At 39.7% G+C, this 27819-nt stretch overlaps 5 protein-coding genes across 5 annotated transcripts; 3 read left to right on the forward strand and 2 right to left on the reverse strand. All coding sequences in view use genetic code 11, as the record gives it.

Moving 5' to 3' along the window:
* Positions 1–3291: 3291 nt before the first annotated feature.
* Positions 3292–3528, forward strand: EGR_08655 (hypothetical protein; the record flags this gene model as incomplete). The annotated part of the gene is made up of 1 exon (XM_024497904.1): positions 3292–3528. The coding sequence occupies one exon, from the start codon at positions 3292–3294 to the stop codon at positions 3526–3528; it is 237 nt and encodes a 78-aa protein (XP_024347674.1).
* Positions 3529–4562: 1034 nt separating this feature from the next.
* Positions 4563–15555, reverse strand: EGR_08656 (hypothetical protein; the record flags this gene model as incomplete). The annotated part of the gene is made up of 17 exons (XM_024497905.1): positions 4563–4666; positions 5129–5222; positions 5826–5833; positions 6238–6546; positions 6953–7030; positions 7107–7201; positions 7531–7721; positions 10232–10344; positions 10899–11163; positions 11695–11798; positions 11836–12250; positions 12393–12596; positions 13182–13249; positions 13320–13483; positions 13577–13650; positions 15280–15404; positions 15438–15555. The coding sequence occupies 17 exons, from the start codon at positions 15553–15555 to the stop codon at positions 4563–4565; spliced, it is 2529 nt and encodes an 842-aa protein (XP_024347675.1).
* Positions 15556–16413: 858 nt separating this feature from the next.
* EGR_08657 (Putative E3 ubiquitin-protein ligase UBR7) lies at positions 16414–17826 on the forward strand (the record flags this gene model as incomplete). The annotated part of the gene is made up of 7 exons (XM_024497906.1): positions 16414–16527; positions 16564–16761; positions 16797–16946; positions 16982–17353; positions 17399–17570; positions 17663–17721; positions 17770–17826. 7 exons carry the CDS (start codon positions 16414–16416, stop codon positions 17824–17826), a joined length of 1122 nt encoding a protein of 373 aa, XP_024347676.1.
* Positions 17827–17904: 78 nt separating this feature from the next.
* EGR_08658 (Putative ribosomal RNA methyltransferase NOP2) lies at positions 17905–19841 on the reverse strand (the record flags this gene model as incomplete). The annotated part of the gene is made up of 9 exons (XM_024497907.1): positions 17905–18013; positions 18061–18155; positions 18341–18681; positions 18752–18980; positions 19012–19101; positions 19137–19583; positions 19614–19665; positions 19700–19727; positions 19760–19841. 9 exons carry the CDS (start codon positions 19839–19841, stop codon positions 17905–17907), a joined length of 1473 nt encoding a protein of 490 aa, XP_024347677.1.
* Positions 19842–20005: 164 nt separating this feature from the next.
* On the forward strand, positions 20006–27561 carry EGR_08659 (Integrin-linked kinase-associated serine/threonine phosphatase 2C; the record flags this gene model as incomplete). The annotated part of the gene is made up of 13 exons (XM_024497908.1): positions 20006–20018; positions 21157–21231; positions 21276–21399; positions 21489–21595; positions 21635–21728; positions 21772–21859; positions 22022–22290; positions 23131–23248; positions 23625–23732; positions 24356–24472; positions 25051–25252; positions 26466–26788; positions 27178–27561. 13 exons carry the CDS (start codon positions 20006–20008, stop codon positions 27559–27561), a joined length of 2022 nt encoding a protein of 673 aa, XP_024347678.1.
* Positions 27562–27819: the final 258 nt, after the last annotated feature.

Consider the following 27819-nt stretch of genomic DNA (forward strand, 5'->3'; position numbering starts at 1 on the left):
AAACCCACTTGAATTGACTTAGTCCTTTTTAATATGACCAATTTCCCTTAGTCACTTTGAAAAATATCGACTCACACAATCGTAAATACATTAAGTCCACCAGCACACAGCTGTCACCCGATAACTTACTCTAACATGAAACGTGTGACATTCGCCATCCTCTCAGCACGCCTGCTTTTGATGAGCCACTCGTCTCTCAAATGCCCAGGCAAGGCATGAGAAGTTTGCAAAGAATAAGAAGCACAAATTTAGCTACATTGAACTGTTGGGGTATTTTGATTGCCTTGATCTCCATTATCATGCCGTGGAACTTCATAGCCTACACAAATTTGAAGAACTTGGCATGGGAGATTACTTTGATTTCTTTCGTTGAAGTAGTGCACACTGTGTTCCACTTCCCCATGTAGCTTCCTCGACAACCAAACGGTGTAATCCCGCACTCTGAAATTAGCACAACATCTTGCTTTCTCATTTAAACATTCCAAAAATTTGAGGTGTTTAAATGCAGTTAATTTTTTGACCTCAAATGTTATTTATGGTATCGTCGGTTGTACAGAGCTATCTGCATTTTGAACGCATCATTTTAATTTCTATACAATCCACGTGACCAGCGCAAGAGACAAGTACACCATTTTCAAACTATATTTGAGTATTTACAGTTGGCTTAAACTAATGATGCGGTTGGACGATCCGAGGGAACAGATTCCAGCATTCAAATAATTCATGCTACCCACCAGAGTTCACTATTCATACCTTTCCTTTTCAAAAATCCCTATAAGTAAAAAGTCAGTCGATGCCGTTTGCTTGATCACGCAATTTTCGCCATAAATGATAGTAGTATCTGACCCAAGCTGTAGCAAAACAGAAGTGAAGTGTTTTAATCCTAACCCTAATTTGTTTAAAGCAACTGAAGAGACTTTTGCGGACCATCGTTTGTATGAAACTGAGCAATAAATGAGGAGCAGATGTCGTTTAAGGCCATTAGCGGAGCCGGAAAGCAAACAAGAGATTTATAAGTGTCCAAAGTGACCAGACCAGACAGTTTTCATCTAAGCTGGTGACTTGAGAGAGGTTCAATAACTATTTATTCGTTAAGCGGTGAAAGCTCCAGATTAACATTAAGATTGTAGGTATTTTTGAATTTGAATTGAATGTTTTAAAACCATGCACCTCGCTATAGAATCCTCCTTAATGAAGAGTTTTTCTGCATTACCAGATCTTTTACTCTTGACTGATAGCCTTAGTTACTTGGACAGCTGCCTCTGTCGGTTGCACTTGTAATCAGAGATTTGAGGAGAGGTTGTAAATTTGCAGATGCCAGTACATCATCGAGAGGTTATGGAGAAGTGGCTCAATCAAATCACTCTTGTATTACAATCAAATTTACTCTTCTTAAACGATCTAAATTAGCATACTACGTCTTCATTTTAGGAAAGGTTGAAGTTAGAACCATAAATATATGAGTGACCTAGATAAGAGGCAGAACGGACAAAGTGGGTAAAATTGCCTTTCGCTTAACATAGAAAACCAAGCTTTGGGCGCATTAAAAGATAAGCAGTCTAGATAGAAATTTCTCATATTCATTGCAAATACTCTAAGGCAATTTATTCATCATTTTAAAGCCAGGTCAATTTTGGAGTAGAAGTGTTACACAGGGAGGCATTTGCTGTTCTCAGGAACCGGGACATGATCCACTAACTCAAGGGGCGGCTGGTCAGAACCCACATTCAACTTCGTTATACTCTCATTCAATTGTCTCAACACAAATCTATGTAAAATTGCTCAAAAGGTCATTCATCGTAAAGCAATGTTTGTTTAATTTTTTAAGTGTAGACTATAAGACGGAATGAAAACTACTTTTGGGAATTTGCATGACAAGTCGGCAGGCCACGAATCTGGAAACCAACGTAAAAACTTAACTTAAAACCAATTGCAGAGGTCTTTTCAATCTAATTTATTGGAATTTTTGTATCTAAAAGGCATTTAAAAAAGTTAGTAAAAAATTTATGCTGGCAACTATTTAGTGTTAACTTTATTTTTACCCTGCAAACCCGTCCAGGCCTCAAAAATTTTTGTCTCATCAATGCAAGAAGGCGAATCCTTACACCATCGGGATTCATTCTTTAACAGTTTATCTATGGCGTATTTGTGCTTCCGAAAGTTGACCGCAAGGACTTTATTACACATGTTCTAAACTTCTCCAGCTTGTCAAAAATTGATTTGAAAATTCAACACCCCCCAAATTAATGTATTGTCTTGTGGCATTTGTCATAGAAGTTAATTCCCCTTAAATACTAGTTTTTCAACAACCACTTTGATGGATTATGGATTGCACACAGGACATAATGGGAGAGAGATACTATGAAGCATTTGGCTAAATTGCCGTAAGCAGTTGCCAGTGCTCATACAAACATAAACTCATCCGAAGCAATTCCTTTTATCAGCCCTTTTTCCTTTAAAAACATTGACATGCAAAATAGCATTAAAAGTGTTCCAATGAACCGTGTCATCTAAGCTCCATAAAATGGATGGGTCTCTATTCCGAAATAACTACTCTGTGATTGGTTCCTGGGGAAGAACAAATTTATTTGAAACGTATTTTTTCAAGAGGATCGACACACTCAAAAGTTATTGGCCAAAAGCATTTACTATCCCCCTTTAAGTATATATAGAGGCCTCGGCTCTTAGCTAGAACGAGAAAGGGTGACTATGGCAAGGTATGCTCAGTTTACTCCTTATTTTCTGCTTACTTATCTACCGTTTAAAGACCAAAGTTACTGTATGAGTTAACACTCATTGAAGTTATTATGAATAATGGACACAGGCTAAAACCTAATAATAATTTTACGACTCTTAGACAAACCCCAATATTACTAAAATAATTAGAGCATTACTTTGTAGCTGTAGCCGAAGTCGTTTGCATCCTCAGAAAGGCTCTTGAATAATAAAAGTTTAGATTGTCCTAAAATTACGCCAAATTACTAAGCTATCAGCTAGATGGTTAGGCATGGGTAAAGCTCGCATAACATAAATGATACATGCGTTGCCTCATCGAGCCATGTGCTTTTTTTCGAGAGTGCAGACAATTCTTGTCGATCCTTTACATCTTAATGGCGAGGTTGCTGATTATTTGATAAACAGTTAAGGGGAAATCCTAAGTGGTCAACAGAACAATGCGTTTAGATCTCGCACTTAAGTCCAATATGGGGCAATTATTTATCAAACATACATCTGTTTTTTTGCCACTAATTACTGATGTCACAACTTTCTTACCCTTTTAGCGATTTTAGAATGGGCTACACCTCATTCACCCTGTTCGCCGCAATCCTCCTCCTTGTCAGCCTCAAGTCAGCGCCCATCAAGGCCGAAAGACACAGCTTCTTTGATGGGAGCGGTGAGAAAGAATCCGACTGCTCTGAAGTGCTTCGCCATATCGACATGCTTGTGAGACAGTACAGTGCCGCCATCGCATCTGAAGCACACCGAGGTATGCTACGGCCATTGACCACGATGGCACTTCCAAAATGAACGTACGGGATTCTAACAATTTTTGGGTTCCCATGAGTAGGAGGGATGATTTTCCTTTAAACAAAGTCAAACAAAGGACTTGCTTTTCGTTACAGATAATTTTGATGAACCCTTCAGGCTCAGCCGCCGTCGCTTCACTCGTCCCACGGGTTGAGGAAAATCACCATACTTTGGCCTCTTTTGTGTCTAGTTTATGGCTTTTGTCTATAATAAGTAATGGTTAATTGATAATATTGCGGCTTTTTATTTGAATAATCTGCCCGTAAAACTCCTATCATGCAAACTACACTATGAACTCGAGTATTACTTTTCTCAATTGGGAAGTTGAGGCAAAACAAACATTGCAGCATCACAAAAGAACCAAATTTGAGAATCTCGATACGCATAAAACTACAATGACAATCTGACAGAAACGTGAATTTATATCCATCGGTGTCGGAAAAACCCATACTTTATAGCCTGCATTTGAAGAGTAATTGCACTTTGCTTTAATACCAATAGAACAAATGAGATATATCAGGCTTCTACCCTAAAAATATAGTTGACAAATTAGTTGTAGTATTATTTAAACTAAAGACATGACTGCCTTTAACGAAACACAGTCAATAGACTATACTTTAGCCGGTATTCCAATTTTATGGTGTTATTTAATTTGTGCTTAAGCCATCTTTTAAGCAAGTAAGCTTTTAAAAACCATATTTTTTGGGGAAAACAAACAAGAAATTGAGAACAGATGTCGCCTTACTATATTGACAAAGCTAAATATCAAACAAGGGAACTCAATATGCCTTTAATAAGTAATAAATTTAGATTGTCTTCTGACTGCTTCACCATTAATAAGAAACAGACAGGTATTCCTCATATGCCTCAATTGTCATTTTGTCAGCGACTCGATAGGAGAAAATTGCTTTGCTTTAATTAACTTGTTTTGAGACAGTGAGATTGCGTTTTTCTTTGACTAATAAGAGTAAATTACAACCAACAGATTTATTTAAAGGCCTGAAATGTAGCAGTGAATGGAGAAACCAACGCTGTCAGTCGAAAAGGTCAACATGAGGCGTCTTCAGCAGGGTGGCATTGAATTTCTTTATCTTTTCGTTCTCCTTTGCAACGTATTCGTCAACAATTTGATCAAAACCTAGAAGAGTTGTAATTTCTAACTTCGAAGTTCTTTTGTTGGACTTTTAAAATACGTCACGTCCAGAAGTAATTTCTATCATTTCTGTACTGAAATAGTTAAACATATCTGGAGTTGGAGATGATATACAACCACTGTTAAGAAGGGCGCACTCACTAACAAGTAATGGGTCTTCTCCATTAATCCTTAAAATTATTGGCTCGATGAGAGAGGTATCTAGGATCCACTTGCAAGCGGCTTATTAAATTGACTGCCTTGCTTCGACTTATATATTTAATTATTGTCTATTTGGGAGACAAAAAAATCTTTAATCCTTTCAGAGTTCACTTCCACAAAAATTATTTGAGGTAGACTCAGGTATTTTTTAGCATTAAATAATTCCACATCTTAATTCACTCTATCCTACGACCAACAGTTGTATGAGTCGCGTGCTTCCAGAAGCTCTGTAGTCCATAAACTTACAGGGATGCCTGAATGACTTTTCTCCTAACATGTGAACATAGTAGAAGCCCGTAAAATACCATCCCTCGGGTCTAGGGTAGAGCTGATACGCATCCTGAAAAGAGAAAAAGCACTAACGATTATGGGCTTATGCTTAGGGGCATTTGGCGCCAATATCAAGTGGGGCAGATGGCCAATCCCTTCTCAAGTAGCCCTCCAGAACTCCAGAATGAGACAATGATTTAAACAGAATCGTAATGTTACCATTCCGTAACGGCGGGAATTAATGCACAAATAAAGCATTGAAATTGTGATTATTTGGCCTTTTGAGTAATATCTTGGAGTTAGTCAATGCACCAACAAGGAAGGCAATTTTACTCTCTTCAATGAGTCAGAAAATGTCTCATGGTAGAAATAATATCCAAAGTAAGAATTTGGCTATCTGGTAGTTTTCTAACATTATTTTTTGTAGAGAACTTTACCCAAAGTAACGGGTTTAATTTTAGATGAACAAAAGTGTTGTTTTCGGAACGTCGAGAGGAATCGAAGCAAAAACTAAGATAATTGCACTGAATAGGAGACGTTTTGTGTTTTAGCTTTTGGCTTGATTCCACCAAAATAGCAGATAGGTACGTCTACCTATTCATTAGATAATCCTCTATCTGTAACAGACTTAACTACCTTGTTTGCTACTCCTTTACATTTCCATAAGACTTACTTGAATCACTAAATAAAAAACACAAGCATTCACTGGGATTAAAAATAAATTTCCCGAATGGCAGCAATTTAAGAATTAATCATTGAAAACGGTGCAGTGCAAGCAACAAAAGCGGTTCCTACAACTAATTCCTTTTAGACAACTTAAATCATTATGATGACTATTTCAATAAATCAAATGTTCTGAGAATGGATTTTTAAATTTTACAAAAGAACCACACGACCTTAGCTGATTACCATATATTTTAGTGCGGAGTTCGTCAAAATTTATTCCCTTAAACATTAACCCTTAATTTCAATTTATTAGTAGGAATTTAAGTCTAAATTTTTGGAAAGCCTTTGTGTGTTGGTTGCGGCAAAGCTGTAACCCAAGGGACCAGCGCAAAGCCCTAAAGGGAGGGAAGAAAAGTAACATTCCTGAATTTTATCCAGTTCACTCTTTGTCAATTTCTCCTTTTCAATGAGAGGTTTCAACTTTTCTGCCTCTCGCAGACATTCTCGGAGCCAGGCTTTGAGCCAGTTCGTGAGCTTTTCCTCGAAGTCGCCACCATAGATAGACCGCATACTTGCTTCTCTTTGAATGATGAAGAAGTGAGCAGTTAGGGAGTAGAGTGCGGCACCTTTGGGTGAGCTATCTCCAGACTCTGCATTAAACCCATCCTTAGCCTCCTTTATTACATCGGTCTGTGGCCAGTAGCGGCAATTAACAGTACTTTTTGGATCTAAGGGGAAGTAAGACAGAAAAAGTAGGTTGACGTACGACACATTGACGAAATGTCATACTTATTTGGTAAAAACATCATAACTAAACGACCTAGATTCCATTTTCATTTGGCGTTGTAATGTTTCGCTTGCTTGTTACCATAAATTTCATCTTTGACTGCCTAAATCATCATTGCTGAATATGCACACAAGCATGCATGGAGGTGACACTGTACCTAATTCGTTTATTTGAGTATTTGCTCAGGTTTTGCAAAAATATTCTAAAAAAACATTTTAAAATCTTACAAGCTGCTATTTGTGATGTAATCTATGCCTTCTACTGCAAATCACCGCATTCAAATTCCTAGAAATTGTTATAAATGATATCGCATTTAATGCGGTAAGAGTGACTGAGATGTAACTTACTTTCGTCGAATGCAAGGTTAGCTTCAACACATACAATAATTGGGCCATCAGAGAATGGACTTAGGTTTGAACGTAGGCCTTTGAAGGAAGATCATATGATGGTTGAGAGCAAAACAGTTTTAGAACACTTTAGCCAAACGAGTTGGAAAGATACCTTTAAGTGCACTGATCCACTTAGCTCTATCCAGCGGTAGTTTAAACTTCACATTGATTGCCTTGAGACGGTATACTCCGAGAAAAGAACAATGACTGCAAGAGATATGAAAAATCCGTTGCTCCAGCTTGTCCAACTTAAATCGATTCCATTTTGTTTAACTAGCGGTTACTATCAACCAGTATTTGCTATTTCTCATCCTCTTTTCATCTATAACATTAGCCTTGCAATGTTAGCTGCTAAAAAAACCGCTGACTCCAGGTTGCCACAATTTACGTAGTGGAATATTTGAAGATGCAAAATGCGAGCCATTTATGGCATACTTTCTAATTATACGAATCGCTGGATCGGTAGAGAAATAAGCACTTGTGTAGAGATCAGTCGGAGAGGCAATGCAAGGGCTTTAAAAAGACTGTCAGCCTACTTTGCATACGTAAGGAGGCGGTAACGTTGCGACTCCACCTCTCCGAATAGATTGTCATTTAGTAGGAGGGCGAGTTGAGTGCAGTTCCTTATTTTTCCAAAAGGAGCTGTTAATGTTACTGCCTGTGGATTTAATTGACGTATAGCTTCCACCAAGAGTCTAGCCCTTGAAGTTTCCACATCGTTATTCATCTGCATTTACAAATGAAAAAAAAGGTTATCTAAAATCTTGAATGAAAAAATCTACAATTTTACTAAATGCCTTTGTGTATGTGCTGTCAAACTTGTTTAGAAAGGTTTACCATAATAAATACCTTTATAATGAGTCGCAGTTTCCAAAAAAGTACAGGGACCATTAAATTTATGTTGACCTTTATCACCTAAAAGTAGCAAGTGCTATGCTCTATGTAAAACTGAACCGTACGCCAATCCTAGTGGAATTAAGGTGGTGATGAGGCACTACTTTGTGGTGATTGGAAAATAGAATGTTCACCTGAATACATACAAATCTTGGAGTGAATATTTCATTCAACTGAACTTAGAAGTGAGTTCTCACAGTTCCCTTAGCATTTTGTAAAATAACCACTCTTTCTTTCATGATGCTGTTAATGCCTCTCACGGGATTGCTACTAGTAGTAGCATAAACACAACTTCTTCCAAGTTGAACTATCATAAATTAGTAATTTTAGCTCTCTACTAACTAGAAAGGCAGATGTGATAGATATTTGGTTGCTGCGGGGCCATGCAGACAAGCTTTTAATGTTTCCGCCTTATTGAGCGAGGAATTCTCACCGATCATTAATAATATTGTCCTGAGATCTTTCATAATGTCAGTTTATATTTTCTGCACCTTGACATTTTCTCATTCCATCATTGTTAATGAAGAAACTAAGCACAATGTTTTACTGCATCATTTTCCAAGTACTGTGAATTATCTTAATTTATCTCGACGCAATAAAAAGGAAATTAAAAGTGAGTTTAATTTTCAATGAGAATATAATGTTTGGTCTAAGAATTTTTTAAATGAGGTACCACATTATCTACAATTATAATTGTTTAGCATTTGAACGATCTTTGCGTTTTTAGGGAGGATCTTCGGAAACGCTGGAACATCTCCAATGACGAAAATGGAAAACTTGTCATATGCTTGCCGAAGAATAATTTATTTGGACCTCAACAACCAAATCAGACCATTTGACATGCACCGCATGTGAAAATATAAATAGTACCTGGGAATGAGAGCAGTGCCATCTCAAAGGAACCCAACGACAAGGCTATTGCAATTGCGTTGCATGCGTTGCCAGGCCATAGACACTCCTTTACATGGGTTCGTAAACTGAACTCGATATCGTGAACCCCATCTATTAGCTCCTCGTTTTGTTACCAATTTAATTTTTTAGACATTTAAAAAGTAAAAGCACTTTGCAGTAATCAATGGTGCTCAGTATTCTAGTCTACTAACCGAGTTATCAAAGCCTGATAATGAATTTTAATAACTTTCGTTTCTAATGTAAACAGGACCTACCTTTGTAGGATTTGTGAAGATAATCATGTTTACCCACCCACGATCAAAAAATGGACACAATCCGGGTAGCATTAGTCTAAAATGGTTTTACAGATTTCAATATACATGTACAATCTACACATTACCACATAAATATCTATGCCTTGTGGCATAACGATCTGTGACCTTAAGATAATTTAGTTAAAGATAGATGGAATTGAACATGTAGCAACATATTTTTCCAATATTAAAATCCCTTGTGTTTGGTAAAATTGACAAACTTTGACGGTAAGCGCATTAGTGTTTACAAGAAATGCCTCGCCCGCTGGTCAACACAGACTTGCATGCTTACTTGCACTCCATGATCATAAATTTCCAACCACTAAGTACATGTATCAGTGACGTTTCAGCATATTTATAATTTAGAAACAAGTGGATTTTGTGTATCAGGTTTCTTAGATTTATGTCACGTATTTTAGCAAGGGATATGCGAGCAGTCTTTCAGCCATCTAATGGAAATAATTAAAATCGGTAGAACAGACACAGAAACGAGACTGTCTCTGATATAAATGTTCTTACATCCCTCCTTTTATAGAACAAAACAAAGTATATGCTGGAAGCCAATGGTATACTACCATATGCTTTTGTTCCGAAGATTTTATTGTTTTGTTGACTGGAAAACTTAAATACAATACTAAAGACAATCTAGGTCCAGTTCAGGTGCTATTATAAAAAGAGTGGGAAAGACAATAAACTTACTTAATCTGAGGACAGTTCAAGTTTGATTTATATTTCGGAGAAGTAATTTTAGACTCAACACTTTTTTTATTTAATACTCCATTTCTAGGTTGAAGACTCATATGCGCCTGCCAAAATTGCACCTACTTACTATTCCGCATAACATTAGCGGCAATGACGTACTCCTGTGGAATGCATTTCACTCAATCAGCACATGCGTACATCCAGTAAGTTCCATGTCCTTCTCTATTTACAATTTCAGGTCACTGAATGCTGGTAGTCTTTTAGAAAAGCTGCCAAACTTCAACTGACATAGTTCCAAGACTAAAAAGGCACCTCACAAATAGAGGTCCCGCATTTATCTTCCACTGCCTGGTGAGTTAATTAGATGCATGACAGCGCGCAATACGTGAGCATGAGTGCAATGGGACATAAACAATGTTTTTGCAGATTGTCAAACTTTTAGGACTTCTATTGTCGGCTGAGGTTTCTCGTTTTTACTTAAATCTTTGTAGCATAGATTAATCTGTTCGTCTGGAGTACCAGGTGAGGTGATGAATTCGCTCTGCGTGCCTGAAGATAAAACACGCTATTAAGCATTCAAACTTACCCGTTGGATCCCATGAGGCACATTCGCGGATCAACACAAGTAATTGTAGAAGCTGAAAAATAGCAATGAATATATGTCATTTGAACTTGGGGTTTTAAGTTAAAATTTTGCATTACTTCCATACAACTTCTTAAAGCTGTTTCTAAGACCTACGGTAATTTCCACATTTTTTTGCACTAAGCTTGACTATGTCTGAAAAGTAAAGAGGTTTACTTTAATGCAGACAGATTTTTGAATAAAAAAATTAGTATTATGGCTCATAACAATTTAAATTCTTTTAAAAGGAAGGCCAATATTTGCCTTCAGCTGATTAGCTTACCTGCTATTTTAAAATGACTTATTAATGGAGGGGTATTTGTGCTTTTATTTGGCTAGGTTGTGATTTGGTGAATTAGAAATAGAAATAATCCTATTTATCGAAAGGAGGTAGCTTCCATTTTGGCATATAAAACTGCCTCTATCATGACTATTAGATCAACGCACCATTTTCAATCCTTTCAGAAGCAAGAAAACTCACTTATACAGAATGGTACCACTTTCTGGTCATAATCAGAGGGCTTGAGGAATGATTCAATCTGTGTTAGAATTTCCGGTATGGAGACCCACGGAGGAGCAACAAGGAGTAAGCGAAAGCGTCTTGTCTCCCCACTTTCTGTTTGTTGTGTCTTCTGTCTGAGGCTTGAATTGAGGAGGTCAGGTACCTCCGCGAGAGATTTGGGGTGGAGAACCAACCAGATGATGCTCTCTGTGGCCATGCTAACGATGTAGCCAGCCACATTCAACTGCCAAATCAACCAAGCACAAAAAATTTGTCCAGTGCGATCATAAGTAAAAAGCTAGCGTTGATTTTATAAGAGCAAGTTTTTAGGCTTCTGCTAATTGAATTGTTAATCCATAAAATAGACATTCACTTTTTTCCTGGAATTCTTTAACATGATCTAGTAATTTTGATTTTACTACTGTTTTTAGGAGTATTATCAACAATTAATAATAACTGCAACAGTACAAATTAATGCCATTTTCTATCAAGTTATATCAGTACTCTATTGCCATTGTTTTTTACATCTACAAATAAGTTATTTGGTTCATTGAACAGCAAATTCTTATTTTAGTAATTTGCCATTTCGTTCGGTCATCATAAAGCCTTCCGTTAGAAATGAGTTGAATTTACTCTGTACATTATTTTATACAAAGCGTGACAGCTACCTAAACGTGTGTGGCGCTAAGAAGGACTTATCAATGGAATAGAAAAGTAGAACAACGCACAAAAGGAAAATGAGGCCAAAATGTATTTAATTTTTTGCAATGCGTACCACGTAACTCCCATGAATTCCACAAATAATGGTCATTTGAAGACTATTTGATTGTTCTTTTTTGTCATGCGAAAAATTTTCTAATCCTTTTCCATCTAGACTGTCTAAACAATAGAGGTGCATTCTTGCACATAAACTCACCTAGGCTAGGTGTGGGATCTGCTTTTGACATACAAGTAAGGGACTGTCTAGCAATGCATAGTTTCTGCTTTAATAAGAGCTTCTGTTCATCAGTGCGTGAAAAGGGGATGCCACATCGAGCTAACAGCACTTCAATCGACAAATCTCCATGATGGTCCTGGGCAGCTGAAAGGCAAAGACTACTTTCAAGGTGGTTTCTAGCGCAGGCTGATTCCTCAGCCATCATCTCCACCGAGGAAATATCTCTACTAGAATTGAGGGCCTTGTCTGCCGCTGGTGGGTAAAAAAACTGGCTTTTGACACCGTTAAGAGCCACCTTGATCCGGGCTTCAAGACCCATCCCGCTGACAAGAGCCACCTCTGGCCTTTTTTTTACATCCAAGTCCACTTTGCACGCCTGCAAATGCTCAAGTGCCTGCGTTGTAGAATTAAAACGCCTCATTAAGTTAATATGCTTTAACAATCCATTCTACTCAGTGAAGTATAGCGTGAACATCTCTTAAGTCATGGTATATGCACTACTGAAGTCTTTAAGGGTGTTATTATTAAGGGCCTACATCGTGAGAGGCAGTACCAAGACGAAGCACCAGAAATATACACTGCGCGTCACACGGTGGTATATTTGAGCCGAATATAATTTTAGCCAGCCCTGTAAAATCCTCGGAGGTTATACAGAAGGGAGCAGGTGAAGGTCTGACCCCACGTTCAAGAAAGATATCTTCCACTTCAATCTGCCACAGGCCCCAGAATTCTTTAGAATCCTGAATATTTCGACGAATGTGGTGCATAAATAGTGCGTTTCAAACATTGATACCATGAAGCGGTCACATATATTCATAATGCATTTAGCCTTACGGTAGAGAAGCAGGTTACGCTGTGCACTGCAAACCAGTAACATCCCAAACGGTAACATGCTATACGAATAATGCCTGCGTTGAATTGACAAAAGGCTAAATTTGCAAAAAAAATTAATGAGCAGTATTTCCACTTAACGGAGTATTTTATAACATCGTCATATGGAGGTAAAGTATATTTAAATAACAAAGACAACATTGATAATTCCTAAAAGTAAACGTTCAAATCTTTACCAAATTTTATGCCAACTTCATTGACTCCTTGATGAATTAGTGCCACGGGTAGTGCCTTTTCTTCTGGTGCTGCTGATGACTTTGTGGAATGCTTAATTAATTGGGTTTTCAACTTAAATAGTAAAACGACAAGTAGTGACAAAAAAGCAACAGCAAAAAGTGGTAATCTTAAATGGAATGAATGATGACCAGATGTTGCATTTACTTAAACAAAATCAGTAGAAGTACATTTTGCTTAGCTGATTGATAAAAGACTACCTCTGAGTCCCAACAACAAAATCCGGGAATGTATCTCGTCATGTTGAACACACTGGTACTAATGCAATCTGTTCGAAGAAAAGGGAAAGGCAGTGAAGAAAGGAGGTACAGTGCACTTATGTATGTGATTTTGCTTACCATTACCATTATTGAGGAAAATCTCCGAAATTAACAACGAATCTGCGTAGGAAACGCTGCCTTTTAAGTTGCCAGAATCATCTCTTACATCAAATACCGATAGTTCCAAGGTCGCCAAATAAACGTGATCATTCAGCTTTTCATTTTTGTCTTCGGACTTAAATCTGGGATTGAAATGACGAGAAAGTTCAAACTTGAAACATCACTAAGTATTTTCGTCACGTTATGCTATGCACCACAAAAAAACTAAAACATACCTTATTTCGAGATCAGAATAGTTGAATTTTGATAGTTTTTTTTTCAGTTGAGCTTTAACAGTTCCAGTAATAACCTGACATAAGTCTCGATTAGGACTTTTAGATAACAAATCAGAAAGAAACAAATTGACGCTTTAAGTACATTTTTGACAAGTAAAGATGAGTAGCTCCGGTTAAAATAATTATACGGCGATAAAACGTGCTGCTTAAAAGTTGCATTTTAAGTGTGATGATGTCAAACGACTACGCAGCCATTCGTACGTGGAAAAATACAGTGAACGGAACAATGATTGTCACCTCAAGCAGTGCCAAAGATTTCGATACTATTTGATCGACAATTTTAGAGAAGGCCCATTGTAACTTCAGGTAAATTTCAGCTAATAGGCTAAAGTATGAAACAGGGTAACAATAAGCTTCGAAAAATAGTAAACGAAATCTCTAGAAAATTTAAACACTTTTGTCATACCATAAGTTTTGGGAAATCTCATGTTTTCGTTCTGCAAATATCAATGGAATCAATGACATCTTAGTGAAAATTACGAAATATATTAGGAATAAGGATTGATATTTCGGATAAAAAGTTCATCAATTACTGGTGTCTTCGCCTGCGGGCAATAAGAAGTATGTCCTCGTACAATGGCTGTTGGGAAGGCTTGAATACCCTTTGATGATCTAAAAGTTGACTAAGTGGACTGTATCATTTAAAATTTCTTCTTCAATCATGTGACTTATGTGAGATTGATGTAGGTAAGCATTGCCAAAACTTTTACGCGATGAGGTTTTAAAAGTTGCAATGACCAAAATTTGCCATGTGAAACTGAAAGACGAATTTAGAAAAAAATGGAGCTAATATTAAAGACTACTATTTTTAACGGATTTTTGCGTAAATACATTTGACTTAAGTAAATAAAGTTACCAAATGAATTGATGCAATATCTGGGACAACGTTTATGATTTTTGAAAGGGTTCCGTGATCCAAAAGGATATTTTTGCAAGTATTGGTGCCAAAAAGGCAGACTGGTTGGTAATTTCTAGAGGCTGTAATAAAGTCAACAATTGAAGTACTGGGGAGACCTCCCTTCACACAGCTCTGCATGCCGAAAGTAACTTCGAAGTGGCTAAGAGGATTTTAGATGTGAAGATTAGCGCACCTCAACCGATTCATGTAAATTTATAGGCCCCTTTTTTGCATCCAGCTCAATTCGACGCATACAACTTTCAAAAGCTGAGCAAAATAATGCAATATTCTGCAATAATTTTTTTAAAATTGCTTTACTTTTAAAAGCAGATGGTCAAAGTTTAATGAATCAGGACGCCTCAAGAGTGTGGTTAGTTGTTCAGTAAAATTACCAACCTACATACGATAGTTATTAAAATAAAGTATGCACTTTGTAAGTCTGCGAGAAAGAAACTTGATTTGCCCTAAAACCAAATAACCCGAGTTTAGATTATTCAAGGGCCTAGATAATGCAAGATAAGTACATAAAGTTGTCGGCATCACAGCACGCACGTGGAGAAGCTTTGAATGAGTGGCCACCTCTCAATTGTGTTTGAGGTCTGCAGCTCCTTAACATTTTTATCCATTTTAAGTGGGACAGCAATTTGATTACAGAGCAGCATGCACTTTTGTAAAAATCGTATCTTTAAAGCATCATATTCATCAACATTGGCACTCTGAGATAATGGCTCAAAACGCTCGTTACTTCTTCATAATCAAACGCGTAAACCACCAAATCATTAAATTGCAAAAATGTTTTGATGTACAGGGAAATATTTTGGCTCAAACAGAAGCATTCTGCAGTATCCTGCTTCAAAATAAGAATAAAGTCTACAAGAAAATCACAACGAATTTACTTGGTACCTTCGTCTTTTATTTCTGAGGGATGTAACAAACTTTCTTTGTAATCATATGTTCCTTTATTCTCGGAGAAAATGTAGTTCGCCATTTTCATGCAAAATGAATTAAATCGACTATCCATACCGACTATAATTAAAAGGGCGTCATTTTGAGACTTTAGAAGGAGTTTTCGGATTAAGGAAAGTCTCTCATAACTAGGATATTAGAAATTACTGCTCCCAACCATAGAAAATGCCGATCCACTTCTGGCATCACAGACCCACGATAACAAAAACGTAATTCAAGAACGAATTAATGCCCTATAGAAAATAAGGGCTGGTCAAACAAACAAGGACTATTAGAAGTTTAAATACGGTAGTATATTAGGCAGTTTTATTGGTTTCCCGAGAGTGAGACCCTAATAATTTAGCAGTAAATGTGTATCAGTGGATGAGAGAAGCTAACGTATTAAAATTTGGGTAAAACTTACGTTGTTAGATCCCATTCTCGCAGGCCATGGAAACTAGCGGACAAAGTCTAATGATTAGTGCAAAAATTTTATATATGTTTTACTGCTAAGCCCAAAGTGTTAGGTATTACCCCACCTTCGAATTAGATAATATCCCAGTGTGCCGTGTTACTTAACAATTGCCTTTGTAATACAAACTGCCAATGAACACCCTGTGCAAACACTCACAATTCACACTTTTTAAAAAAAAACATTTTCAAGCTTTTCATATACTTATCCACTCTTTGAAGGAATGTGCAAAAACTTATTTGTGGCTGCTATCCGTGTCTAATTCTTACTCTGAAATGCTAGAACCAGATTAAATTAGGTTTAAATCTTAGCATGAATTAATATTTGTTCATTATAGTTTGGTACGCCTTTGTCTGAACGGGGGTTCTCTAAATCTAATTTGAAACCGGTTAAACCAATTGGGGGCGTTGATCCTCCAATGTGTATTATACTTTAGTGTCGGCTCTTGCTCGCATTTACACAATGGGGGACGATGAATACTACACTTTGGATGAAATAGTTTCGTCTGAAACCAGTGAAAGCGCTGTAGTTTATGGTGCGATTGAGGATGATGAGGAGAAATGTACCTTCCCAAAGGTTGGTTAACAACGAGTTTATGAAACACTTGTACAGGGTTACCTTAAAAGGCAGGCAGTTTTCGCGTGTAAAACCTGTTACGAATTAACTGGCAAAAGAGCAGGTGTATGCTACGAATGTTCTATGAATTGCCATGCAGCTCATGAAATCGTTGAGCTCTACACTAAGCGTCATTTTCGGTGTGATTGCGGGAATAGCAAGTTCAAAGGTGCCTCCGTGTGCAATCTCTGGGAGGTTTGTGGCTTACTTGTGCTATGAGCAGCTTCTAGGAGAAGGATGATGTGAATACTGAGAACAAGTACGACCATAATTTTGATGGCGTCTTTTGCACCTGTTTGCGTCCATATCCTGATCCTGAGCTTGAGGGGAATACAGAAATGTACCAATGTTCAATTTGTGAAGATTGGTTTCATTTGCAAGTATGGGTTTCACGATTTTTAATGCGCACTTCCAGCACCTAAATATGCCGCTAGACTTTCGACCCAACGATGATTTTGAAGAGCTGGTTTGCCTGAACTGTGTGAAGCGATTCCCATTACTTTGGCTCTTCTACTACTGTCAAATGCAACCGGAGAATGCAGACTGTTCGTTGCCTAAAAAGCCGAGGATTGATGACAGTGTTGACCAACTGAACACTTCCGCTAGTGTTAAAAGTACAGAGGCTTGTCGAATTCCCCACGTTTTATCCGTATGCGGTGTCAGAAAGTTGAATCCACCAACAGCGGACATGGGGAGGCTTACGGTTAATGGTTTTTCTTTCCCATCTCCTATATTCTGGTGCAATGATTGGCGCACGGATACACTGTGTACCTGCGATTCCTGTAAGGTTGGTGGCAATCCTACTGTTACTAAGGTGCATCATCCCCTTTAGAAAATGCTTAAAAGTCTTGGTATCGGGTTCCTCTTGGATCCAGAGGACTCGGTTGTGCATTACATGGAAGTTGGCCGACAAAGGGTGGCACAACTTCAAGCGAGGCGTGAGAACTTGATTTCCGAGGCTCTTGCTGAATTACCACATCCGGCAGCGGTAGAAGTTGCTCGGGGTAGGAATTTACCTTCCCATCTCCCAGATGCCCCCCCTTAGCATATACGTTTTTCTTTTCGATTGACTAATTTGGAGAAAAAATTCACCTAGGTATCAGTCGATTCAGGGAGGCCCTCACCGACTTCTTGACCAAACCACGTGAAAAAAACGTAAGCTTTTCTCTCCCTTTTAGGTCTTAACCATTCGTTGAAATTTAGGTCGTCACCGAGGAAGAGGTTAAAGAGTTTTGCGAGGATCTGAAAAAGGATTTGTGATACATAGTGACGCACTTTTATTTGTTTTAAATGTGCGCATGTATTGACTGTACAATTCACAGACGTCTCCTCTCATTTTTACTCCAGCCGCTTCAGTTTTGCTACAAAGAAGCCGTCCACATTATGTTTGTGTGGATAGAAGCGTCGTGCCCGATTCATCTTCGGTGAAAAGTGTAGTCCCTTAAAACTGCAATAAAGTTTTATCAAAGACATCACGTCCGGGTTGTTCCTTACCTTGTGAAACCCTTTTCCCCGAACAAATTGGTTTCCTCCAACTGAACTTTCCTCTTACGGAGGGCATAGTCAATCACCCCTTCGTTTTCGTTTACCTAGGGAGAAGGTGTTTGACCAAGAATAAATTTGGAAATCACCAAACAAGCGCTATGGCTACTCTCATTTTACTTCTGCGGTTCAAGTGACTATTGAAAAATAGGTAGCTACCAATTGAATAGCGTTAGGAAATTGGATAAATATGTCTTTTTTGTTAACAATGGATAGGAGAACGGGAACATACGGTGATGGAACAAGTTGAGTAAACGATGTAGCCACCGGTTTTGCAGCAATCAATCGCTGCAATGATCAATTGTTTCTGCAGCATCACGCACTGCTTGATATCTTCATCACTCCTATGGGTCTTCACAGAGGGATCTTTCGCAATAACCCCGGTGCCGGAGCAAGGCGCATCAAGGAGAACACGATCGAAGCCAGACATAACATTGTGGAACTTTCGTCCATCCTCCACACAAACCACCGTATTAACCACACCCATACGATGGCAGTTACCAAGGAGGGCCTTGGCTCTTTCCGCATTCACGTCGTTAGCAAAAATGGAGCCCGTATTCTTCATTAGCTGAGCTGGAATGGGAATGGAAGTAAAGAATACATCAGAACGTGAAGGTGGAATTTTTAGGAATCGCTAACTTACCAATGTAAGTAGTCTTCCCACCTGGTGCCGCACACATGTCGAGTATTCGCTCACCCGGTTTGGGTGCCAGTGCCATAACCGGTAACATAGAACAAGCACCCTGGAGAATGTAATGGCCAGCAAGATACTCCGGTGTGGCACCGAGAGGAACTTGGGAAGAGTAAACTACAAGCCCAACTTTACTCCACGGTTCTAAAGGGTCTAGGTTGACACCGCGATTAATTAAGGCCTAAAAATGCCATGAGAAAAGGCAGTCAGACCTGAGCTAGGTCTCGCCGTCGCGTTTTTAAAGTATTGGTTCGAATAGTAACAGGACGATCAGTTTCGTTGGCCTCTACCACTTCGAGTATCTAAAGTGGCATTAATGTTTACACTAAGTACCTACCTCTTTGGGAAACAGATCGTAAAGTATGTTTATCATCAAGCGACTGTACGAATAACGCTGGCATAGGTCGTTCAGAAGTGAATCGACACAAGCTTTACGCGTTAAGCCAGGGGGAGCACGAGTTTTAAAGTCACCAAGAATAAGTAAGGAATCTCTGATGCGTTGGTTCAGTAACGTCATGTCATAAGTTGGGGCGGATGGTAGATCAGAGACCCCAATGTTTGTGGCAACGTCTTCAGGCTCCGAATAATTTCCATTACTAGGTTTCTCCACGATCTCAAAACCATCCTCCCCCATGGGGGTAGGGTCTTCTTTATCGACTTCTTCATCACTGAGAAAGCCCTTGACTTTCCCACTAGAGTCTACAAAATCGTCAATCTCTTCCAGTAATTCATCAGGATGAAATAATGACTTATTTCCACCCAAATTTTTCTCCGACTTGTGATTCTACAGAGGTAGACCGCAAAAGTGAATTACCTCGGGAGGTTTTAGTACGGAGTCTTTGCTAGAAAGAAGCCTCTTCTTCAACCTAGCAAATTAAGATAATGAAAGCACTTTGCTACCTTTTCTTCTGACGACTCCCGAGGGTAGCTAAAGCGTTGAGGTATATATTCTTGTCTTACCTTTTGTCTTTCTTTCAAGAAAATTAAACTGCGGATCAGACTGGTGCTTTGGCTTTTTAGACCTCTTCTTCGCAGCAGACATCATGCCGTATCACATCAAAATGGGCCGCTGGTACTTGACCTAGAAATTAAATAAGCTCTAACAATTTAACAAACTGCACACATTCGTGTGTGCTTAATTTAGCACCAATAATAATACCTCAAACCTGTTGGATACTATTGGCCCATTTCTTTTGCTGTCAAGCGATGGCAAAGAAATGTAGATTATTTGTTGAATTGGCAGCTTCCCCTACAATCCTACGTTACGTGTGCTTAGCAAATGACCTAAGGAAATGCTGCATGAGAAAAGTATACATTGGCATCACATAGCAAGTGATTTTCGGCGGAATATATGTTAACAGCAAATTCAAAAACTTGGTGTCAGTGACCATTCACTAAACCTGCTGCTTCTTTTGATTTGAACAGTAGAGCAATCGTCAGCTTTGTCCCCTTCATAAACAGACGCTTAAGCAGGGACTTCCTTAACTATATGTTTACGCATTCTTGTCTCATCTAGCAATAGAGTCTCGTAGATCATCCATACGACCTAGCAGTGAGGCACAAGTTCTCTTGTTGTGATATTGTTCGTGATTTAGTACTGATGCGTTTCACTCTACCGTCTTTTTTTCCTGCAATGTTATTTGTTACTTGAATATTTATGCATTAGAATACTTCTTTAATGACTGGCCAATCGCACTTACGCAGCAAGTAAGCGTGTGTGCATCTGGGACTATAATGGCTTTCTAGTTTTCATTCCTCTTAATAGAGCAGATTCTGGTTAGTTTAGGAACTTTTTATTCGCTTAAAGCATCCAGCTCTTTTATAAACATCAGCTTGATAGTGGTGGGAGGTTGATAACTACTGTTCTGTGGCTCTGGTACAGTTCAGATTTGTAAAGTATCTGATCGGCAGTGCATGAGTGCCTTTTAAAGTGGAATCACTGTTTGTAGTTTTGATGCACTATGGTATGCGCATAAGCAGTAACCCCCTTATTAGTTCATTCGCAATTCGGCTGTGTTACCTATCTCACAGTTCCGCTTTTCAGCTTCCGATCCGGGGTAATCATTATTTTGAAAGTTGTACCACTTCATCCTACACCAATGCATTTGCAGTTTTCAACTTTGTTTATGATTGTGGGTATATTTGCTGTCAAGGCATCCTCGATTTACCCATTTTTTGAACGTCACAATCGTTGGTAGCTTTTTAAACCTTACAGTGGTTCTTTGTTCAAGTTCCATGCACATATCAAATAAGCCTTGGCGACTTTTAGTTTTAGCAATGGGCCTCTTTGATGACTTACCGGAACCCGTTGCAGAATGCAAGTTTGCATGCTGTTTAAACTTATTACCATCCTCTAGTTAAGTCTTTAAAAAGACGCATTGACGACGAAGGTAACAACGGAGGCTGTTCCGCGGGTAAAAAGTCACTGATCGGTAGTTTCTCATTCTCATCTTCCCATTCACTTCGCTCTTTAAAGAACTTATCGATCTCCTTGTGGGCACGGCCGCAGAGAAAGGTGAACGAGATGAAATGCAGGATGAGCATTTAAGCATTCCTGACTTTGGCGATAAGGTAGCCGCTGGCGCCTATTCAGGTGAAGCGTATGCACTCTTTCCTTTTCACTTCCATTGACCATTTGTAATAAAATCTGCACACACACCCACCGTGACCCTTAATTTTGGTTCTATAGGCAGCGAATCGGTCTCTTCGGAATTTTTGATGGTCATGGTGGTGCTCGGGCTGCTCAATTTGCAAAACAACGGATCACAGAGCAACTGAGTACCAAATTCCCATCAGGTATGCTATTCTACTGAACTCACCTCTTTCTTCCTTCAGGTGGTCTGTCTCAAATCGAAAAAGACATAAAACGCATTACGATTGACATTTACAAGAAAACCGATGAGGAATTTTTAAAGGAGGCTTCGCGACAGTAAGCATTTGGACATTCAGTCCGTTACTTCACTTTTTAACAGAAGACCGCACTGGAAGGACGGTTCCACAGCCACCACTGTTTTGTTGGTGAATAACACTCTTTACATTGCGAACATTGGCGACTCTGCTGTGAGTTATTTTTTGTGCTGAATTGTTGAAGAAATTTCAAAATATCTAGGTAAACTTAGCTATCAATCGTAACATTCATTGGAACCACTGTCTTGCCGTTGTTCAGGTTTGGAATGCTTGTGGTAAGAGAAAATTGGTGGCTAATTTTCGTCCTTTTTGAAGGCTGTTATGGCACGTCGTCGGGAGGCGGAGGGTGGTGGCAAAACGGCCTTGGAGTCACTAGCGGGTCTCCGACTGACTCGTGATCACACGCCTCTCGACCCCGGCGAACGGGAGCGCCTCACCCGCATCTCAAACATTCGTATCATCGATGGTCGCGTGAATGGTCAATTAGAGGTCAGTCGATCTTTTGGGGACTACCAGTTCAAGCGACATGGTGTCTCGTGCCTTCCTGATGTGAAGAAATACGAACTGGTCGGTGGACGCGACAGGTGCATCTCTAACCTTTACTTTCACGATTGTAGCCGCGTTTTAGTGACTAAGACATTCCTAAAGACGTTATGCGGCATACCGGTTTGGAAGCAGATTTCTTATCTGCTCTTAGAAGGACTGTGAGAATATTGGCGTAGATGAAAACTTTATGTTGCGATTTCTCGTAGCCTACTTTCATTGTGTATAAGGTACTTTTCATTTAGTGTATAGATCTTTATCTGTGTACCCGAGGTGTGTTAGATCTTTAGTGAAGCCTGTTTCTTAGAGGTGAAGTCAAAGGTACCAACAACGGTACTACTTTTCTGATAAAACAGGCTCCAGAATTCATTGCCTTGTATACAGATATGGACAATTATGTAGTCAGTTTTTTTGGAATTGTTGCTGTCTTCCCGACAGCCAAATGTGGCTATCCACTGCTTGACAATCAATCAGACTGACTTTTCTGAATGAGTATGTGGCTCTTCGGTTTATTTACATGCGCATTCCTCATCTCTGGTCCTTCTGCTATCGTTATAAAATACTCTAGGGTCCTTCACACACCCTAGAAGTGGACAGCTTCATCTTATTTACTATCTTCTTCCCTCAATGAAAATATCCGATTTTACGTTTTGACTGATTCTTGTGCCTTACTTTGTCAAGGTGCAAGAGTCTATGCACTTTATATAGAAGCATGATTTAGTTTGTAATATAAATTCTATTCTTTCAATTAAGTATTACCAGGGAACGTTGTAATTGAATTGCTGTCGTGTACCCACCACTTGCTTCTGCACAACAGAAGATACGACCTTACTACCATTTGATTTCATGGCTTTATCCTACTATTTGTGCGATCTTTTCAGGTTTATGCTAATCGCATGCGATGGATTGTGGAAGTGCTTTTCCCCCCAGGAGGCTGTTGAAAAAACGTATCAACTGATATCCGTGAATCCAGTTCTGAAAAGATTTGCTTCGGGAGAGGTAAGCTAGCTTAACTGTACTAGCTCTGACTTTGACTCCTTGCCATTCATTATTATCTAGGGAGTCTCTTAGACGAAGTGTTTTTGCAAAGCGTCGCAAATCCAGTCACTCACGGAAATTGACTAGCTGCCATTCTCTGAACGTAACTTCTTATCAAATTTCACTTCATTGAGCAGTAGTCCACCCTAGTTGCATTCTGCCGCGTGATTGTGGTTGTTCTTTGGACCATCTGTGAATTCGTTATTACAGAATTACCTCCGACGCTGTGCTCCACTGTCATTTCTGTGGATCTTTTGTGTTGTACAGGCGAATACTTTCTTCGATGGGTTAATTGGCTCCATCTTTTTCATTCTTAAAATGTGCATTTAATCTCTAGGGTACTTTGACAGAAGCCAAGGACATTCAAGCGGCTCAGAGGGCCTTGAATGCAATCTGCTCGGAGCTGGTGCGGGAGGCAGTTCTTCAAAGGCTCTCGGGGGATAATGTGACCTGCATTATCCTGCTCTTTTCTCATCATACGGCCTCAAAGTCGGTCTCGTCTAAGGAATCTGGTAGGGACGATAAATCCCCCAAATCGATGAAATAATCTCGCTGGTGCATCGTTCTTATTGCTAAAATGTCCTATTTGTAATAATGTCAAATAGACGGTGGCTCCGACAGTAAATTCTTATTTTCTTGAGGTGCTTTGTTATTTTGAGTAGACTGGAAAAAGTAAAGGTGGATTGTTAAGTTGCTGATCTCACGCTGGGCTTACGGTACCTGTTGTGTGTAGTCCTCGTAGTTACAGATGATTAGCATGACATCCATAACGTGCTGACGGACCATTAAACAGGGGGATAGGGGGAGTTTGACCTTTTCTGCGTTGGTAGATTGCATTTGCGTGCTGCCACTGCTTTCTACTCGCCAGCATCATCAGGTAAGGAAAACAAAATCGGACAAGGGCGGGGGGGGGTGGCGGTAGCCCTTATAACCGAACTTGCGTGCACATCCCATGCGTGCTGCAAATGCATCCATTACTTCTACTGCTGTTACCACCGTGCCTGCGATTGGTTCCTACTAATTGATATTCATTGTTTTTTATAATAGGGCGTTTCTTAGTAATATTAGCATTTTTCATCTGATTCCGGTTTGATGTCACTCCTGCCGTGGATGAGACTCGTCGTGGCGGTAACTCTGTGGCTTGTCCTCCTCGAGGCTGCTCCTAGAGGCCTTGCTGGTAAGGAGGTAAGCTGTATCGAAATGTTATTTCTGATAAGACACTTGTATGATTTTTCCACAATTTTGAATTTGCTGAACTCCAACTAATCTGTTCTCATAAAAGTGGTCATTTTAATTTTCCTCGATGGTAACTTCATCGCATCCAAATAAAAATGCCTCCCGAGTTCTAGCCATCCACAATACTACTGTGCTATTCAATAAGGCTCATAAATACGGCAAAATAGGCCGTGTTTATTGTGCAAGAGCTAAATTAAATAAATGCTCTTCATTAGATAGTAAGTATTACTACAACCTGGAGGTTGCTTCAAGTTCTAATTATGAACCGTAGGAGACCCAAGTGATTCTAACCTGATAAATCCAACTAGCATAGCCTTTTTCCCGAGTTCTAGCCGCTACTTGCATGAGTGGTGAATAAGTAAGCAAGGTGGTTTCAAACATTCGTGAGTACGATAAAATAGGCCAAATATGCATCAAAATCTATACCAATTTCTGATACTAGTTCACGAAAAGTCTGCATTAAATGTCATCATAAGAGACAGATGCATAAAGAGTGCCCGGAGTGGTTTTGTATCTCCTTTGGCCAGCCTCCAGACCGACGGTGGAATACCTGCAGCACAGCAAACGCGATTCTGCAGCACGGCGAGGTGATTAGACCTGACTGTCGCACTGAGTGTTTCTGCGATGACGGGGTGCTTCTATGCAAGGACCTCTGCACCTCCAACGGCCTTGCTGAAGTCTGCAACCAACCCCACCCACAAAACCATCAGGATCACTCGCCTCCCCTAGGTGGGTGTAACATTCCTCACCGCCATTCTACCTTCTCGCAAAGCACAAGCTTGCATAGTTCCTTTCCGTTTGGGTGGGGGGTGGATGTTAATGTTAAGACAAGGTCAGGTTTAGACAAGCCATAATATTTTTGAAAAGCCTTTAAACCATACTTATACTACCTCCCTGTGTTCATTAATTTTTGTCTGTCCCTAAAAATCACATTATAAATAACTAGAGTGATATTTATAGTGTAAAGTCCTGAGTCACTCTTAAAGAAATTGTCAAGTATGTACATATGAAAAAAAGTTAATTATGAGCATAGGCAAGGGCTGCCAGGCGGTAGGCATCGACGGAAGGTCATGACAACAATATGAGGACTAGAGAACACGTGCAAGTGAATGCACATTGAAATACATATACGTCCTTCCATATTCTGGGACTGAACAACATGTATTGTTGGAGTGTAGGGCTCGACTAAACCCTTAAGATGTCACGTGCTGTATGAGTTAGGCTAAAACTCTATCTTAAACGTGCAGGGGGCCTGATGGGCTGTTGAGGAAAATGCTAGCAATGTGAAGCCGTAATACCAAGATGGTGACACATATCTATGGACACTGAAGGGTCTGTGCACATAAAATAATGATGCGAAAAGTGCAATTTAGTTACGTGTTCTTTTTTGGTATTATCCTCATCTCTCGCCGAGGTCACTCTCCCACTTCGACGATTGGGATGTAGTTGATGCTTCATTAAACATCGAAAATCACATATGGGCCATGTATCAAGGCGAGAAGACGTTTGACTCATGTGTTAGTGATACACAAGGTCAAATTTTAGTAAATGCATGGCAACTCCGTTTTCGCGAACTGCAAGGTGGGATTTCACGGAAATTATGCTCTTCAAGGAGGTCGGTTCTGTCCAGGGCATAAATTTTGTATGCTAATAGCTATTCAAATAATCGTTTACTAATAGCAATATAAGAGAGCTTCACAGAGCAAATATTAATATCTGGTCGTCCTTGCCAACTTTTTATCAATTAAATGCCACCGTATTCATTTCCAATTGTCTAGAACATGAGGAAGGACACTTTCTTCTGAATGAGTCTTTTTAAATCAATCGAAGTAGTTGTTGTCTCAGCCATCAGTAGCTCTAATATAGAATACGATATTTGAGAGACTGCTAAAAGTGGACGTAACTCCGATGGCTCTTCTCGTTTGGCTCTCCACACCTTCAGTTTGGAAGAGCTGGGGGGGGGGGGGGGCTGTTAGTGGGAAACCACTGCACCAAATTGGTGACCGGAAAAATAAAGATAGGAGAACTTGTACAAGTAAACAGAGGTTCCATTGCAGTAGCATCAGTATACCACAAGTAGTAAGTTCAAGGAATAAGTCTCTGTTTGCAGAAAGTCTGTGCAAATCGAGATCACTGGTGGCGACACAGTGGAGCCCCTGCAGCAAAACCTGCGGTCTTGGGGTGTCCTTTCGAGTGACCAATAACAACGCCGAATGTCGCAATCAAACGGAAGCTCAACTGTGCCACTGGAAACCTTGCAGTCGGGTAACGCACTTCCATTCACTTGTTGAACATCTCACCTCACTGTTAGCATTCTTATCAAAGTCTAGCCGGTAAGTCATTCGGTGATTCAATAAAGAAGGTATATTCCAACTTTTATAAATCATGAGACTGCACGAACATGTTCTTAAACCAACGCTCATCAAGCAAGTAGATACGTGTAAGCAAACACATCAATGTATATCTGTGTATTTTTATTCTCAATGTCAGTGGCATTCATAAAAATTAAACCATGACTAAAACCATCACAATTTGTGCCTCCGAACTAATGAATACACGAAGAATAGGAAACGAAAACAAGGCGGCTTTATTAACACTTGAAGGCAGTACGGATCACGGCATTAACGAAAATTCATCTTCTGCCCGTCACGTAGGTACCGTCCCGCAGATGTGCGCCAACGAGGAGAGTGGAGCAACCACAAACCTTTCGCCTGGTGATTGTTGACAACCGAACGAGGCAATTGGCGCGAAGGGTGGCGAGGGAAGCTACAGGAGCAGTGGAATTTCGAGCATCGACAGGCGCTCCCCCAGCCTCTGACTCAGTGGTGGTGTGCGAGAGCGTACGCCGCTACCGACCTAAGTACTGCACACCCTGCGACAGCCTTGAGGCGCACTGCTGCGTGCCTATCAGGACAAAGACGACTCGGGTTAACTTTCGTTGTTCCGATGGTCGTCTGATACAGCACAACCTTGAGTGGATTAAACGGTGTGCCTGCCATCCCACTTATTGTAAATATCTCTATCCCGCCATCGACTGACCACCAAAACCCCGTTGCAGCTTAGACGGACACAATAGATGAGACCTACTCTCGCTACTTTGCTCATCTTCACTTGAGTTGACCCAGGTATGAACTAGAGCGCAGGTAGAAGCGGCTTTGATGGGCTGTATTCAAGTATACCTATGGAGCCTTCAAGCGGGTGAACATAATAAACACCCAGTACACTCGTAAATCAACATCGCTAGCCTAATCACTTTTAAATGGAGACTGCTGCGCGAGAACTCGACGACATCCACC

This window comes from Echinococcus granulosus, assembly GCF_000524195.1.
Source record: "Echinococcus granulosus chromosome Unknown EG_S00114, whole genome shotgun sequence".
Classification (NCBI taxonomy): domain Eukaryota; kingdom Metazoa; phylum Platyhelminthes; class Cestoda; order Cyclophyllidea; family Taeniidae; genus Echinococcus; species Echinococcus granulosus.